General features: G+C 63.4%; 1 protein-coding gene across 2 annotated transcripts in view; it reads left to right on the plus strand.

Moving 5' to 3' along the window:
- Positions 1 to 12,612, plus strand: part of COL18A1 (collagen type XVIII alpha 1 chain) — a 51,224-nt gene that overhangs the window by 37,033 nt on the left and 1,579 nt on the right. The window contains exons 19-39 of one of the 2 annotated variants that reach the window (XM_088834852.1): positions 149 to 220; positions 529 to 564; positions 857 to 946; positions 1,378 to 1,407; positions 1,482 to 1,508; positions 1,698 to 1,760; positions 1,994 to 2,068; positions 2,869 to 2,895; positions 3,098 to 3,151; positions 3,442 to 3,516; positions 4,854 to 4,922; positions 5,505 to 5,547; positions 6,046 to 6,108; positions 8,463 to 8,506; positions 8,770 to 8,892; positions 9,369 to 9,522; positions 9,606 to 9,679; positions 10,037 to 10,168; positions 10,614 to 10,646; positions 11,735 to 11,980; positions 12,125 to 12,322. In XM_088834852.1, the coding sequence (XP_088690978.1) occupies positions 149 to 220; positions 529 to 564; positions 857 to 946; positions 1,378 to 1,407; positions 1,482 to 1,508; positions 1,698 to 1,760; positions 1,994 to 2,068; positions 2,869 to 2,895; positions 3,098 to 3,151; positions 3,442 to 3,516; positions 4,854 to 4,922; positions 5,505 to 5,547; positions 6,046 to 6,108; positions 8,463 to 8,506; positions 8,770 to 8,892; positions 9,369 to 9,522; positions 9,606 to 9,679; positions 10,037 to 10,168; positions 10,614 to 10,646; positions 11,735 to 11,980; positions 12,125 to 12,322 (1,728 nt within the window). The remainder of the gene's footprint in view (positions 1 to 148; positions 221 to 528; positions 565 to 856; positions 947 to 1,377; positions 1,408 to 1,481; positions 1,509 to 1,697; positions 1,761 to 1,993; positions 2,069 to 2,868; positions 2,896 to 3,097; positions 3,152 to 3,441; positions 3,517 to 4,853; positions 4,923 to 5,504; positions 5,548 to 6,045; positions 6,109 to 8,462; positions 8,507 to 8,769; positions 8,893 to 9,368; positions 9,523 to 9,605; positions 9,680 to 10,036; positions 10,169 to 10,613; positions 10,647 to 11,734; positions 11,981 to 12,124; positions 12,323 to 12,612) is intronic. The other variant, XM_088834853.1, reaches the window with a different exon arrangement.

Consider the following 12,612-nt stretch of genomic DNA (forward strand, 5'->3'; position numbering starts at 1 on the left):
CCCTCCCCCCATGGTGCCCCCAAGGAGGCTGATCAGGTTGAATCACCCCTAGAAACCATGGCCTGGCCAGCTCCCAGACACTGTGGCTCCCAGAAATAGTGTCCACTGGGCCGTGGCTGACATGTGTGCTGTCCTTGTGTCCCTGCAGGGAGAAGTTGGAGCAGACGGAGCACCTGGCTTCCCCGGCCTCCCAGGCAAAGAGGGTGTAGCTGGACCCCAGGTAAGTGACCGCCCAGGACTGTAGGGCCGAAATCCCCAAGGTTGCCACACAGGGATGAGACCTGGCGCCCCAGCGTGTATCTCAGTGTCCCCTCAGGGACCAGAGACCCCAGCTCTGTGGGACATGAGTTGGGGCTCCAGGCTACCAGAGGGGTTTCCTGCATAGCTAACACCCCACTCCTGGCCCCACATGGTCAGTGAAGAAAAACCCCACGTCTTCACTCAAGGCCAGTCCCAGAGGCCTGGGGTCTCCAGGAAGCGGGGCTCATGTTCTGTGTATGAGAAACTGTTTCTTTTCTGTCTCCACAGGGACCAAAAGGAGAAAAAGGGACTCAGGGAGAGAAAGTGAGTGTGGGGGGTTGTGGGAATTGATGGACGGGTTGGCCGGTGCATGGCAGGACCAGGGCTGCTGTCCTCTGCCCCAGGCCCACCCATGTGACCTTGGAGACTTGGGGCTGGGATCCAGGCTCAGAGCCTGCCCTGCCTGGGGTGGGGGGGCGCTCTCGAGACCACTGTGCTCAGCCCCCAGGCACCTCCTCACACCCCGTGGGCACCGGGAGCCCTCCCAAGTGCCAGCTGGACTGCAGTTCACCCCCCACAGGAAACGCAAGTGTGCATCACTGGCTTTTTCTTCCAGGGAGACCCAGGGAAGGATGGAGTGGGGCAGCCAGGACTCCCAGGACCCCCTGGACCCCCAGGGCCTGTCGTCTACGTGTCGGAGCAGGACGTAAGGACCTGCATGGGTGGGCACACGCTCTGCCTGGGCCCCCAGGGCTGGTTGCGGTCATTAGGGCCGCCGGTCCTCCCCCGTGGGACAACCTCCAGAGACACGGGGCCCCATTCTGCTGGTTCCGAGGGGCTTCTCGGGTGGAGGTCGGGCCTTCCAGAGCTGCCCCCAACTCGTGCAGTTTGTCTGCATGTCACCTGCTTCTGCTGTGACATGTCCCCCCAGGGCGGGGCACTGTCACCCAGTCCCAGGGTCCCAGGCAGTTTCTTTGGTGTGGGAGGCAGGCTCCTGGAGGTGGAAGGGGCTTCGCTTCTCATCTCAGGGACCTCGGGAGGATTTCCTTTATGCTGAATTTCTGTGGGTCTCTGTGGCTAACGTCCTAGTAAACGTGGTACTCTTCTTTCTCCATGGCTCTGCTGACCCCTGGACAGAGAGTGCTGGCGAGTGTGCCAGGTCCCGAGGTACATGCACCCCGGGATGGGCTGGGCATGGGCAGCCTCTCCAGGGGGCAGTCCTGACTGTCCTCTCTCCACAGGGCCGTGCGGGCTTCGCTGGCTTCCCCGTGAGTACCTCTGGGGGGGGGCGGCCGTGGGGCCTCCCAGCACTGGGGGTTGGGGGAGCTCATGAGGCCAAGGACCTGGAGCAGGAGCCCCTGTCTGGCCAGGGGTCTCAGGCAGGCGTCTGGGGCTGGGACGTGGGTCACTGGTCCAGAGCAGGGGAGTTCCGGGCAACTTTCTGTGTCTCCCCACAGGGACCAGCCGGGCCAAAGGGAGAACTGGGCACCAAAGGCCAGCAGGGCATCCCGGGACCCAAGGTGAGGAGCCCCAAGGGGCTGTCTGGGGTCACTGGGTGACTGCTCGGGGGGAGGGGGTCTGGGGATGGGGGGCTGTGCCTGGTGGATTCCCTCTGGTTGTTTCCCTGGACCAGTGGAGACCCCACTCATGGCTTCCTGTTCTTGGGTGTCGAGTGGTGCCGAGAGGAGTCTCCAGGGGGTTGCCAAGCCCATTCTTCCCTGAGCTGGCCTTCTGAGCTGCTGCTCCATTCCAGGGTGAGAAAGGAGAGCCGGGCACGTTCTTTGGCCCCGATGGCAGAGCACTGACCCCTGCCCAGAAAGGAGCCAAGGTGAGGGGTGTCTGGGTGAGCGCGAGGCTTTGTCCAGGCTGGGGGCAGTGGGCTGGGGCCATGGAGATGGCACAGAGGAGTGTCCTCCTAAGGGGGCAGGTCCTGCCCGTGTGTGGGAGTCTCTCCAGGTCAGCTTCCAGAAAGTTCTGCAGCCAGGGTCCTTCGCCCACCCATTTGCTCCTCTCCCACAAACCTGCTGGGAGGGCCCCCAAAGCCTAAACCTCAGTTCAGCCTTGGCCTGGCTGGCCCTTTGTCTTCTGCCCGTCAGCTGAACCCACCTTGCAGAGGGGCTGGGGGTTCTCGGGGGCCTTTTTTCTTGGCCTGGGCCTCACCCGAGAGCTGTACCCCCTGCAGTGCCCAGCGGGCCCTCAGCTTCTGGAGGCATCACCACTAGGGCTGGGGTCCAGCTTTCCTTCCTCAGGAGGGAGCCAAGAATGGCTGAGCTCAGGAGTGGGTCCCTTGGGGAGCCTGTGCCCTGGGTCTCCAACTCCCAGCAGGTGACCCCCAGCCCTGGGGAGAGCTGGACCCAGACCAGCAGGCTATTGGGGACAGGCCTACAGGGGGGCCTGCAAACCCCAGCCTGGACTGCAGGGCCGGCCCCCCAAGCTTCAGGACCCCTGGCGTGTGCCCCGTGCACGTGCCCAGGACACAACCCCCAGCCCACAGGCCCCTCCCTCTAGTTCTTTCCTTCCCTTCCTGGGCTCCACTGCAGGCATTCAGATGGACACAGGGACCCCTCGGGGCTGCCTGCTGGGGGGTGACCTGAAGCCACTTAACGGTGCCTCTGATTTTCTGTTCAGGGTGAGCCCGGCTTCCGAGGACCCCCGGTGAGTAGACACATTTGTGCTGGGTGTGAAAGCACACGGGAGGCTGCGGAGGGCACTGCTGCCTGCCTGACTGCTGGGTGGGCGGGGAACTGAGCTGACATCCAGCTGCACCTCTGAATGGGGGCGGGTGTTAGGAGGGAGACCCCAGACAGGAGTCTGGTTCTTGCCCATCTGAAACCTGGTCTTCCCCTCCCCCGCACAGGGTCCATACGGGCGGCCCGGGCACAAAGGAGAGATTGGATTTCCTGGACGGCCGGTAGGTCCCTGGGTCTGATGCCAGGTGCGGGTGTCAGCCCAGGCCCGTGCGGAGAGTGGACCCAGAGGGGAGTGGACTACAGCCCCATTGCTGCCCTTCCCCTGGAGACCACCCACCCCTCAAGCATGGCTCTCTCCAGCCCTGCTCACAGGCAGCTCAGGCCTCAGAGGGACAGACACCCCGAGGAGGGCCTGGGTGGGGACAGGAGCTGCTGGGTCAGCACCCCAGGGCCCACGGCAGCAGTGCTGGCCAGAGCCCTGCAGCCCCCCACCCACTGTGCTCTGCCGCAGGGGCGTCCCGGGATGAATGGACTGAAAGGAGAGAAGGGGGAGCCAGGGGACGCCAGCGTGGGATTCGGCATGAGGGTGAGTGAGGATGGGGCGTGCGAGAAGGGATGGGGCAACCAGGCCAGGGGGCCTGGTCTCAGGGCTTGGGTCTCAGAGCTCAACCCTGAGAGGCTTCTGAGTGGCCCCGACGTGTGACCACGGACATGCAGAGCCTCAAGCACACACATACATGCATACACATGCATGAGCCAAGGCCACGGAACAACGTGGTTTTCTTGAAAGGGCCTGCAGGCCGCGTGGGCTCTGGGGTGGGCACCTCCTGCCTGTGGGGCTCCAGTTTCTGCCGATTTTTGAGCCCAGGGTCACGGCTCAGTAAGGTCGCCAGTTAGGCCCTGTGTCATCTCCATCTGCGATGCAGCGAGATGCAAGACTCCTCTGGGACCCATCTGGGCTCCTAGTGAACCCGTGGCCACTCGGTGCCTTTTTCCCCGGACCGCCTCCCTCCCACCCCGGTCCCAGCCTGGCCGAGCAGCACGGGGTCCTGGGGGCGGCGGTTGAGGCCTCTGCTCTTCTGGTGTCTCTGTCACCACCGTGTCTTCATCCTGTCACCACCTCCTCATGGACCAAACCTCGGTGGACATTTCATGAAGACTCAGAATGCAGGGCAGCGACCTGTGGAGCTCCGTGATGGAGGGGGACGGTCACTTCTGTCCAGGAGGAGGTCGGGGGCTGTCCAATCCTTTCTGCGGTTCTGAGTCCCCAAGGCAGAATTCAGCCGCTGTGCGCTTGCCCTGGTCAGAGAGTCCAGTGGGACCGGCTGCTTCATGGACCTGAGCTCGTGCTTCTGTTCTGCTTCAGCCCTCCCTCCTCAGCCTCAGGGCAGGGGCAGAGGTGCCCAGGGGCTGAGAGAGGGTGCACATGAGGTCCCGGGATCGTGTGCCCGGTTCCTTCCTCACTCAGGCTGGTCCTTTGTCAGACGAGCCCTTTCGGAACAGGCACTCGGATGCTGCATGAATGGGCTGTCTTTCCTCTTTCCGAGAGTGGGTGAACGGACGAGAGGCACGTTCATGCACCACGAGTGAAACCCGCAGGCGCTGGCCTCGTGGGCTCCCTCTGACCTTGGAGACACATGGCCGACCTTCAAGCTGGCAGTACCACACGAGCTATGTCTGAGGTCATGTCCAGCTCAGATGGCCGCCCGCACGCCTCCCGTGGGACGGTTTGAGGAGGACTATCTTCTGGGGATGGGAAGGGCACAGCCATGACCAGAGTAAACTGGGTGCCTTCTTGATTAGACGTTTTCTGGCTTTACTGTGATTTTCAGAAAAGCTCCCGCCCATGTCTGCCATCCTGTCCAGTGTCGGTGGCCTGGCTGGGAGCGTGACTGACCAGATCTTTCTCTTCCCCCGACGCAGGGTCCACCTGGCCCACCTGGGCCTCCGGGGCCCCCAGGCCTTCCCGGAACTCCTGTCTACGACAGCAATGTGAGTCAGACCCTTCTCTACACACTCCTCCCCACACTCCTCTCTACATTGGCCTCCCTGACCCCAGGGAGGTTGACTCCCAGAGAGGATCTGAGCCCTGGAGAGGGTCTGAGCCCCAGGCAGGAGCAGGCCAAGCCATGACCTCTGAGTCCATGCTGGGGGTCCTCCTGGGAGGGGCCAGGGCAGTGGGACCCAGCTCCATCCGCCTTGTAGGCTGCACCTGGTGGGCAGTCAGTTAGAAGACAAGCCCCCTGCCCATGGGGGGAGGTGAAAGTGGGGGAAGGGAGTCCTCTCTGGATCTGGGCTCCTGAGCATGAGCCCTGTGGTCCTGGGGGGTGGACACCCCCATTTCAGAAGGTTCAGTGAGTGGGGCAGTCATGTCACGACCAGGGCTCCAACCCCAAGTCTTGTACCCTCTCCCCACCTCCCTGCTTCTCTTTCCTGGGGAGACGGGTGTGAGGGATGGGGCCTGTGTGACCTCACAGGGGCTTCCAGGGAATCTGGGCAGAGACCTTGGGTGGGTGGTGCCCTCAAAATCCAGGGCGCCTTCCTCGATGGCCAGCTTCGGCCCATTCTTCATAGGCATTTGTGGACTCTGGCCGCCCTGGACCCCCAGGATTGCCAGGTGAGGGGTCTTGGGGTCTCAGGGAGGGCAGGTCGGCCCCTCCGGCCACAACTCAGAGCAGCTCTTGTGGGGCGGCCCTCACGGGGGAGCTGGATAATCTGGGACCGCCAGCCCCAGTTGACCACGGCCCGTTTATTGGGCTCCAGGGTCCGACGTGTACAGCCTTCCAGGAGGTCCAGCTGTGGACAGGAGTGGACACTGAGTGGCCACCCGCTGGCTGTCCACAGCCCAGCTCCAGCTCCTCATCCCAGCCCCTCCTGGCAGGGGTGATGTGGCCTCTGGGAGCAAAGGCTGCGGCCCATGGGCCATGACCACCAGGCACTGGCTGCTCACAGGCTCTTGCTCTGAGGGTCTCCAGGTTGACACACTGCCCCCTCCCTGGCCTGGGCCTGCAGTGCACTTGGCGCCCCCCAGGGTCAGGCTGTATGTGGGCAGGAGGGTGTCCTAGCAGCCTCTGTACACGTTCAGTAACAAGCACTGGGGTCTCTGTCTCTCCAGGGCACCAGGGGCCTTCTGGACCCAAGGGTGACAAAGGAGACGTGGGCCCGCCCGGACCACCAGGTGAGAGTGCTCTGAGCTGGGGGGCTGCGTGTGTGGTCGCCCGCCCGCCCGCCTCCTGGAGGCGAGGGTTCCCTCCCGGGCTCGGGCCCTGATGGGATGCCTGGTTTCCTGAACAGCCCCGGGGCAGGGCTAGGGGGAAAGGATCTCAGGGCTGAGGTGACGGCCAGGCAGGGTGTCCCCGCACCCAGCCTTTGAGGAGTGGGGCTGGGCCCCCATGTGAGCCTCCTGGGGAGACCCATTATCCCCAGTGCACTGCAGGAACCTTGTCGGCTGGGGTCCTCCAAGGGGGTAAAGCCCCAGCATCTCAATGTCCCCTAAGATGGTAAGAATCCCCAGCTGAATCCTGCATCTTCAGGTGGGTGAAATCAGATCAAGTAGGCTCTGGGAGCAGGGTCAAAAGCCGGGACAGCTGGACCCCTGGGCACTGTCAGACAAAGGGTGACCGAGGGCAGGGATCTGGGGGAAGGGCAAGCTCAAGTTTGCCCTTCAAGCTGTCCGAAGCAGAAACTAACCTTACTCTTGAGAAAGGTGAGCTCGTCGAGGGCCTGGGTTTCTTGAGGAAGAAGTGGGCAACATGGACAGGAGTTTCCAGGCTTGGATTTAATATGATGATGGTGCCTGGACGCCGAGGGGAGGCGATGCCAGCGCAGAGTGGAGCCGTGGACGAGAGTAGGGTTTAACTGTCGGGCTGAAAAACCACAGCCTCTGGATGTGAAGATCCTGTGTGACTTCAGCAGCTGGGACCCAGATGGTGAGGGGAGGGGTTGGCACAGAACTTGGCCGACATGCTGGGAAGTTGGACAAGCCGAGGGAGGTCAGACGTGTGGGTGAGGACGCGCGGCTCAGGCAAGGGGCAGACGGGGTGCAGAAGAGCATTTGAAGGCGTCATGGCTGAGCTTCCAGACCAGGGAAGGCTTCAAGGTCGTGTTCACGCAGAGAGTCCACACGACCCACGGCTGATCCCTCATGAGGACGGGAGGAGCCAGAGGGTGCAAAGGTTTCAAGACATTGGAAGAAATTAGCAGCTCGCCTAGAATTCAAAGACCCAGGTTCGATCCCTGGGTTGGGAAGATCCCCTGGAGAAAGGAATGGTTACCCACTCCAGTATTCTTGCCTGGAGAATTCCACGGACAGAAGAGTGTGGTGGGCTACAGCCCATGGGGTTGCAAAGAGTTGGACATGACTGAGGGACTAACACTCTCACTAGAATTCTGCATCCGGTGAAGACATCCTATAGGAAGAGGAAGCGGGCAGCGAGGCCAGCCCAGGACACGAGCCCCACAGTGGGCACACCTTAGGACCAACCAAGAACAGAAGGAACATGCCCCTGATGGTGCAGCGGGAAGGTAGAGAAGCATAGGAAACATTCGACTCAGAGTTAGCGCGAGAGGAGAGGAGCCTGGAACTGTGGAGGCACAGAACACAGTGAAGATGGAGTCAACCCAGATCCATCGGCGTGTACGTTCAGAGAGTGGGTCCTCTCCTGTTTAAGGACAAACGTCGTCAACGGGACAAAAACAAAACTAGGCTGCTTACAAGAGACACTCCCAAATGCAAGGATGTGAGAGCTGAGGGAAAGCGGGTCGTGGTCTGGTGAGAAGGGAGCTGTGGGTATGTGCGCATGCCTGTGCGTGCTTGCGAGGAGTTAGACAAGTTATGTGAGGGCAGGAAAAACTCCCCGAAATTTATTTGAAAAGTTTATAATAATCAAGGGTAAATCCACCAGGAAAGCACAGCAATTCTAAATTTCTGTGCCCCTAACAACATAACTTCAAGATACAGAAAGCAAAAAGCAACAGATCTGAATGGAAAAACACACAATCAGTCATCAGAGCGGGGGATGTGTAAGTGAGGGAGGCTGCAGATGAGAGGCCGGGCCGGCCCGCGGTGGAGAAGCGGCACAGCCGTGACAGCGGCCCCCACCGGCACTGGGGCCCCCAGGCCCTTGTCCGTGCATGGCCAGTCCCCGCGGTGTGTCTGTCCTGAAGGGAGCGACCAGGAGTCAGTGTGGAAGACACCATATCGTGTACAGCCACAGCGTGGACAACCGCGCTTTCTCCTGTGTGTGTGTGAGAGAGAGAGATGGTGGCTGTTAACTGCACATCCCACGGTGGTCATTTCACAGTAAACATCAGTCCGTTGCATCCACAGTGCTGTGTGTCAGCAATAAAACTGAACAAAAACACCAAAAAGTATCAAGTAATTGGGAATAAGTGTAACAAAACATGCAGGAGATCTCTGCACAGAAATAACGAAGTTATAGAAAGAGAAGGAGACCTGGGTACGTTTGAGGGCCGGGGGATAAGGGAGGAAGGCCTCCTCTCACCAAGCAACCCCCCCAAATCCCTCCGTAGGGCAGTTCCCGTTCGACCTCCTCCAGCTGGGTGCCGAGATGAAGGTGGGTAACACCCCTCATCTTCACACTGCCCCCCACGGGGCCCCAGAGGGCACCCAGGACCTGCCATCCCTGGCTCCACTTTTCGGGAACTTGATGGACGCAGTGGGAGGTTGGGAGGCTGAGTCCCGTTCTGCAGGCTGGCCAGGCCTGGGCTGCAAAGCATCTGGCTGCCTCGCCTGGGCCTGGGGCCGCTGTGCCCACCCCTCCCCACGCTGGTCGCCACTAGGAGCTGGCCTGTCACCCACAAGCATTTCCATCCACAGGGGGAGAAGGGGGACCGAGGGGCCGCTGGGCAGAAAGGAGAAAGGGGTGAGCCCGGGGGCGGAGGATTCTTCAGCTCCGGTGTGCCTGGCCCCCCCGGCCCGCCCGGCTACCCGGGGATTCCGGTGAGTGTGGCCCCAGGTCGCCCACAGCTGCCCACATACAGGAGCCTGGAGCTGAGGGAGGTCCCCGCTGCGGGCTGGGCCCTGAGCACCCACCTTGGTCCTTTGCCCCAGTGGGGGTACCCACATGAGGGGCACCCATGAGTCAGGCCTGGTGGGCTCACAGCGGCCACCCTCCCAATCGGGCCCTAACCTGGGGGCACCTCCTCTCCTGCTGGTGCTGTCCTCCGCCGAATCCCCTCAGGGAGACCCTCTGTCCTGAAAGCGTCTGGGGGCCCTGGGACTGTGCCTCTGTGTGGGGCTGCCCTTGCCTGCATCCCAGGGTCCCCTCCCAGCAGAGGGTGCACAGGACGGGAACAGGGAGGGGACAGTGGTTTGGGGACCATGGGCTCGTGGCAGATGTAGCCCAGCCCCTCAGGCTTGCCTGTCCCCGACCTGGGGACACGGGTGACAAGGCCCCGTGTTCTGTCTCCCCCCAGGGCCCCAAGGGAGAGAGCATCCGCGGCCAACCCGGCCCTCCGGGACCTCAGGGACCTCCTGGCATTGGCTACGAGGGACGCCAGGGGCCTCCTGGGCCCCCCGGACCCCCAGGGCCCCCGGGACCCCCTTCCTTTCCTGGCCCCTACAGGCAGAGTAAGTAGGGTGAGGAGTGGCCCTGGGCTCCGGCCCACTCTAGGCGGGGCCAGTGTTCCCTACCTCTGGCTTCTCTCTTGCAGCCATCAGTGTTCCTGGCCCGCCAGGCCCACCTGGGCCCCCAGGGCCCCCTGGATCCATGGGCACTTCTTCAGGGGTAAGCACCGCCCTGCTCCTGATTTATGGGACCCTCACTGCCCGGCTGCCCTTCCCTTTAGAGGCTGTCAGGGGACCCCAGCACCGAGGGCCCCGAGACATGGTTTCCAAAGCAGAAGTGGGGGCCCAGGTGTGGCTGGGGTCAGAGATGGGCAGGGGCGAATGGGAGCCACTGAGAAGGTCCCTCTGCTGTGCAGAGGCTGTGTGACCCAGGGCCTCGGGGGCTGACATCTTCCCAGAGTGCTCTTGGGGCCAGCCTAGGGAGGAGGGGCGACCTAGGTCTTCAGATGTCCCAGCCCCACCCCTCCCTGTGAGCCCTGAGGCCCCTCCGCAGGGATCCACTGGGCTGGGCTTCCAGCAGGTGAGGGTCTGGGCCACGTACCAGATGCTGGTGGACCAGGTGCCGCAGGTGCCAGAGGGCTGGCTCATCTACGTGGCGGACAGGGAGGAGTTGTATGTCCGGGTCCGGAATGGGTTCCGGAAGGTTCTGGTGAGTCCTGCACGCGCTCTCCTTGCACATGGTGGTGGGGGCGGGGGGTGGCGGGGCAGCCTTCCTGCCTCGCTCTGGGTTGATGGGAGGTGGAGGCTTGGTGTTGAGGCCTGGTGAGGCCTGGGTGAAGGCACCACACAAGCCAGATGGGGTCCCCTTGGGTATGGGGGTGACAGTCAGTGAGCCCCCATCCTTGCTTGCCCCTCTCCATCTTTTATTAGAAGCTGTTTTGTAGCAGTTTTAGGTTCATAGACAAGTTGCTGTTTTTTTTTAAACTGACAGATGTCCTTACTGTGTGCCGGGCACGGGGCGAGGGAGGGGGACGGGGTGGGGGGGACGCCAGGACGCAGCCACGCCGGCTTCCACTGAGGGGTGGGGTGGCCTGGGTGAGCGGAGCCAGCTGGGTCAGAGGTACTGAGGTGACCCCCCTCCCATTTTCTTCCAGCTGGAGGCCCACGCACCCCTCCCCCGTGGGACGGTAAGGAGCGCCCCTTCTTCCCACAACCAGCTCAGGGCTGGAGGGCCGGAGCTAGGTGCTCAGACCATACTCACTGCCCTCCCAGGAGCGAGGCTCCTTTGAGTTCTGGTCTGTCTGCCCTCGTCCACGGGGCCGGCACAGGAACAGACCCTTCAGGGGTGCGAGTGGGGGGAGGGGGAGAGGTGTGGGGGGTGGATAGTCCAGTTTCCCTAAGTAGGGGCTGTGTCACCCGCGGCGGCTCCTCTGAGTAGAAGTCACGGTTTCTCAAATGGTTCAGGAGTGGGCTCTGTCCTGGGTTGTGGGCGTGGGGTTCTGTGTGGGTCTGTGTGCTCCCGCGGGGGCCTGGGAGTCCCTACTACCACTCAGCACCGAGCTGTGCCCCTCCCTCCCACTTGCTGGGCGCTGTTCCAGGGGACAGCTGCGCCTGAGCAGGCTTGGCGCCCGGCCCCAGGTGGCATTGTTCAGGGAGACAGGCACCAAGGTAGTCAGCGATGGGCAATCACATGGTAATGTAGATAGACATGCCTCATGTGGACACGTGAGGCGGTTACAGCAGTGCGACTGCCCTAGAGATTACCGCCAGGCACCAGTGGGCAGGTGTCAGAGGCTTGGGTGCTGGGGGAAGGGCAGAGTCGGGAAGGGGGAGGGGCACGCTAGGATTTGGTGGTCCAGGTCCCACTCTGAGGAGCTGTTGGTGCCTCCGCTGCTGTGGTGGGAGGGCAGGGAGGCTGTGGGGGCAGGGTAGTCCCTCCCTGGGCCGGGGGAGAAGCTGGCTTCTGAGGGTGAGGGCTGGGGGCTTGGGCAGAGGGCCACCAGCAGGCCAGCTCCCTCCGGACAGGCTAGATGCCCCCAGGTCTGGGTGCAGCGCCCAGCTCACCACCTCCAGTCCAGCCCCGGCTGCCCAAGAACACAGCTGGGTGCAGATGAACGGCGCGCAGCAGACCCACACCCGCTCCCTCACTTCCCCCCACCCCCCCCACCCCACCCCCCGCCCCCGCCCCAGCCCGGCCAACCCCACAGGCCTCACCACGGGGTCCACGCGGGCGCAGCAGGCCCGGCCCCACGCAGACCGCCTCTCCCCCCTGCAGGACAACGAGGTGGCCGTCTTGCAGCCCCCGCTGGTGCAGCTGCATGAGGGTAATCCCTACCCACGCCGGGAGGCCCCCCACCCGACAGCGCGGTCCTGGCGGGCGGACGACATCCTGGCCAGCCCCCCGCGCCTGCCGCACCCCCAGCCCTACCCCGGCGCCCCGCACCACGGAGCCTACGCGCACCTCCGGCCGCTGCCCCCCACGGCCTCGCCCTCCCACACCCACCACGACTTCCAGCCGGTGGTGAGTGACGCCGGCGCGCTGGAGATTCCGGAGCCGTGGGCGGCGGGCCGGGGCGGGTAGGGTGCTGGGGAGAGGGCGGACGGGGACCCGCGCAGACCCACCAACGACCCCGGCCGGCCGCGCTGACCCGAGGCTCCCCCGCAGCTACACCTGGTGGCGCTCAACAGCCCGCAGTCAGGCGGCCTGCGTGGCATCCGCGGCGCCGACTTCCAGTGCTTCCAGCAGGCGCGCGCCGCGGGGCTGGCCGGCACCTTCCGCGCCTTCCTGTCCTCGCGGTTGCAGGACCTGTACAGCATCGTGCGCCGAGCCGACCGCGCCGCCCTGCCCGTCGTCAACCTCAGGGTGCGTGCGCGGCCCTGCTCGGGGCTCACCTCTGGGGGCCCTGCCCGCATCTGCCAGGGGCGCTGTTGCCTCACCAGCTGGGGGAGGTAGCCGGGTCCCCCCAGGCCGTTATGCTCTGCTGTGGATCCCGCCCCCGCACAGTGCCCTTTACCGGGCTGTGTTGGTGGCTCCTTCCCCAAGGGAACAGTGTGCTTCCTAGATATTCCGAGTTTTATCCTCTGAGTGCCCACGTCCCTCAGGCCCAGAGGTGGTAGACTTGGTCCAGTTCAGGGTCCAGGGCCGGGGGTGGG

The sequence above is a fragment of the Moschus berezovskii genome, chromosome 1 (genome assembly GCF_049115385.1).
Source record: "Moschus berezovskii isolate FMDL1 chromosome 1, NW_MosBer_1.0, whole genome shotgun sequence".
NCBI classification, from domain to species: Eukaryota; Metazoa; Chordata; class Mammalia; order Artiodactyla; family Moschidae; genus Moschus; species Moschus berezovskii.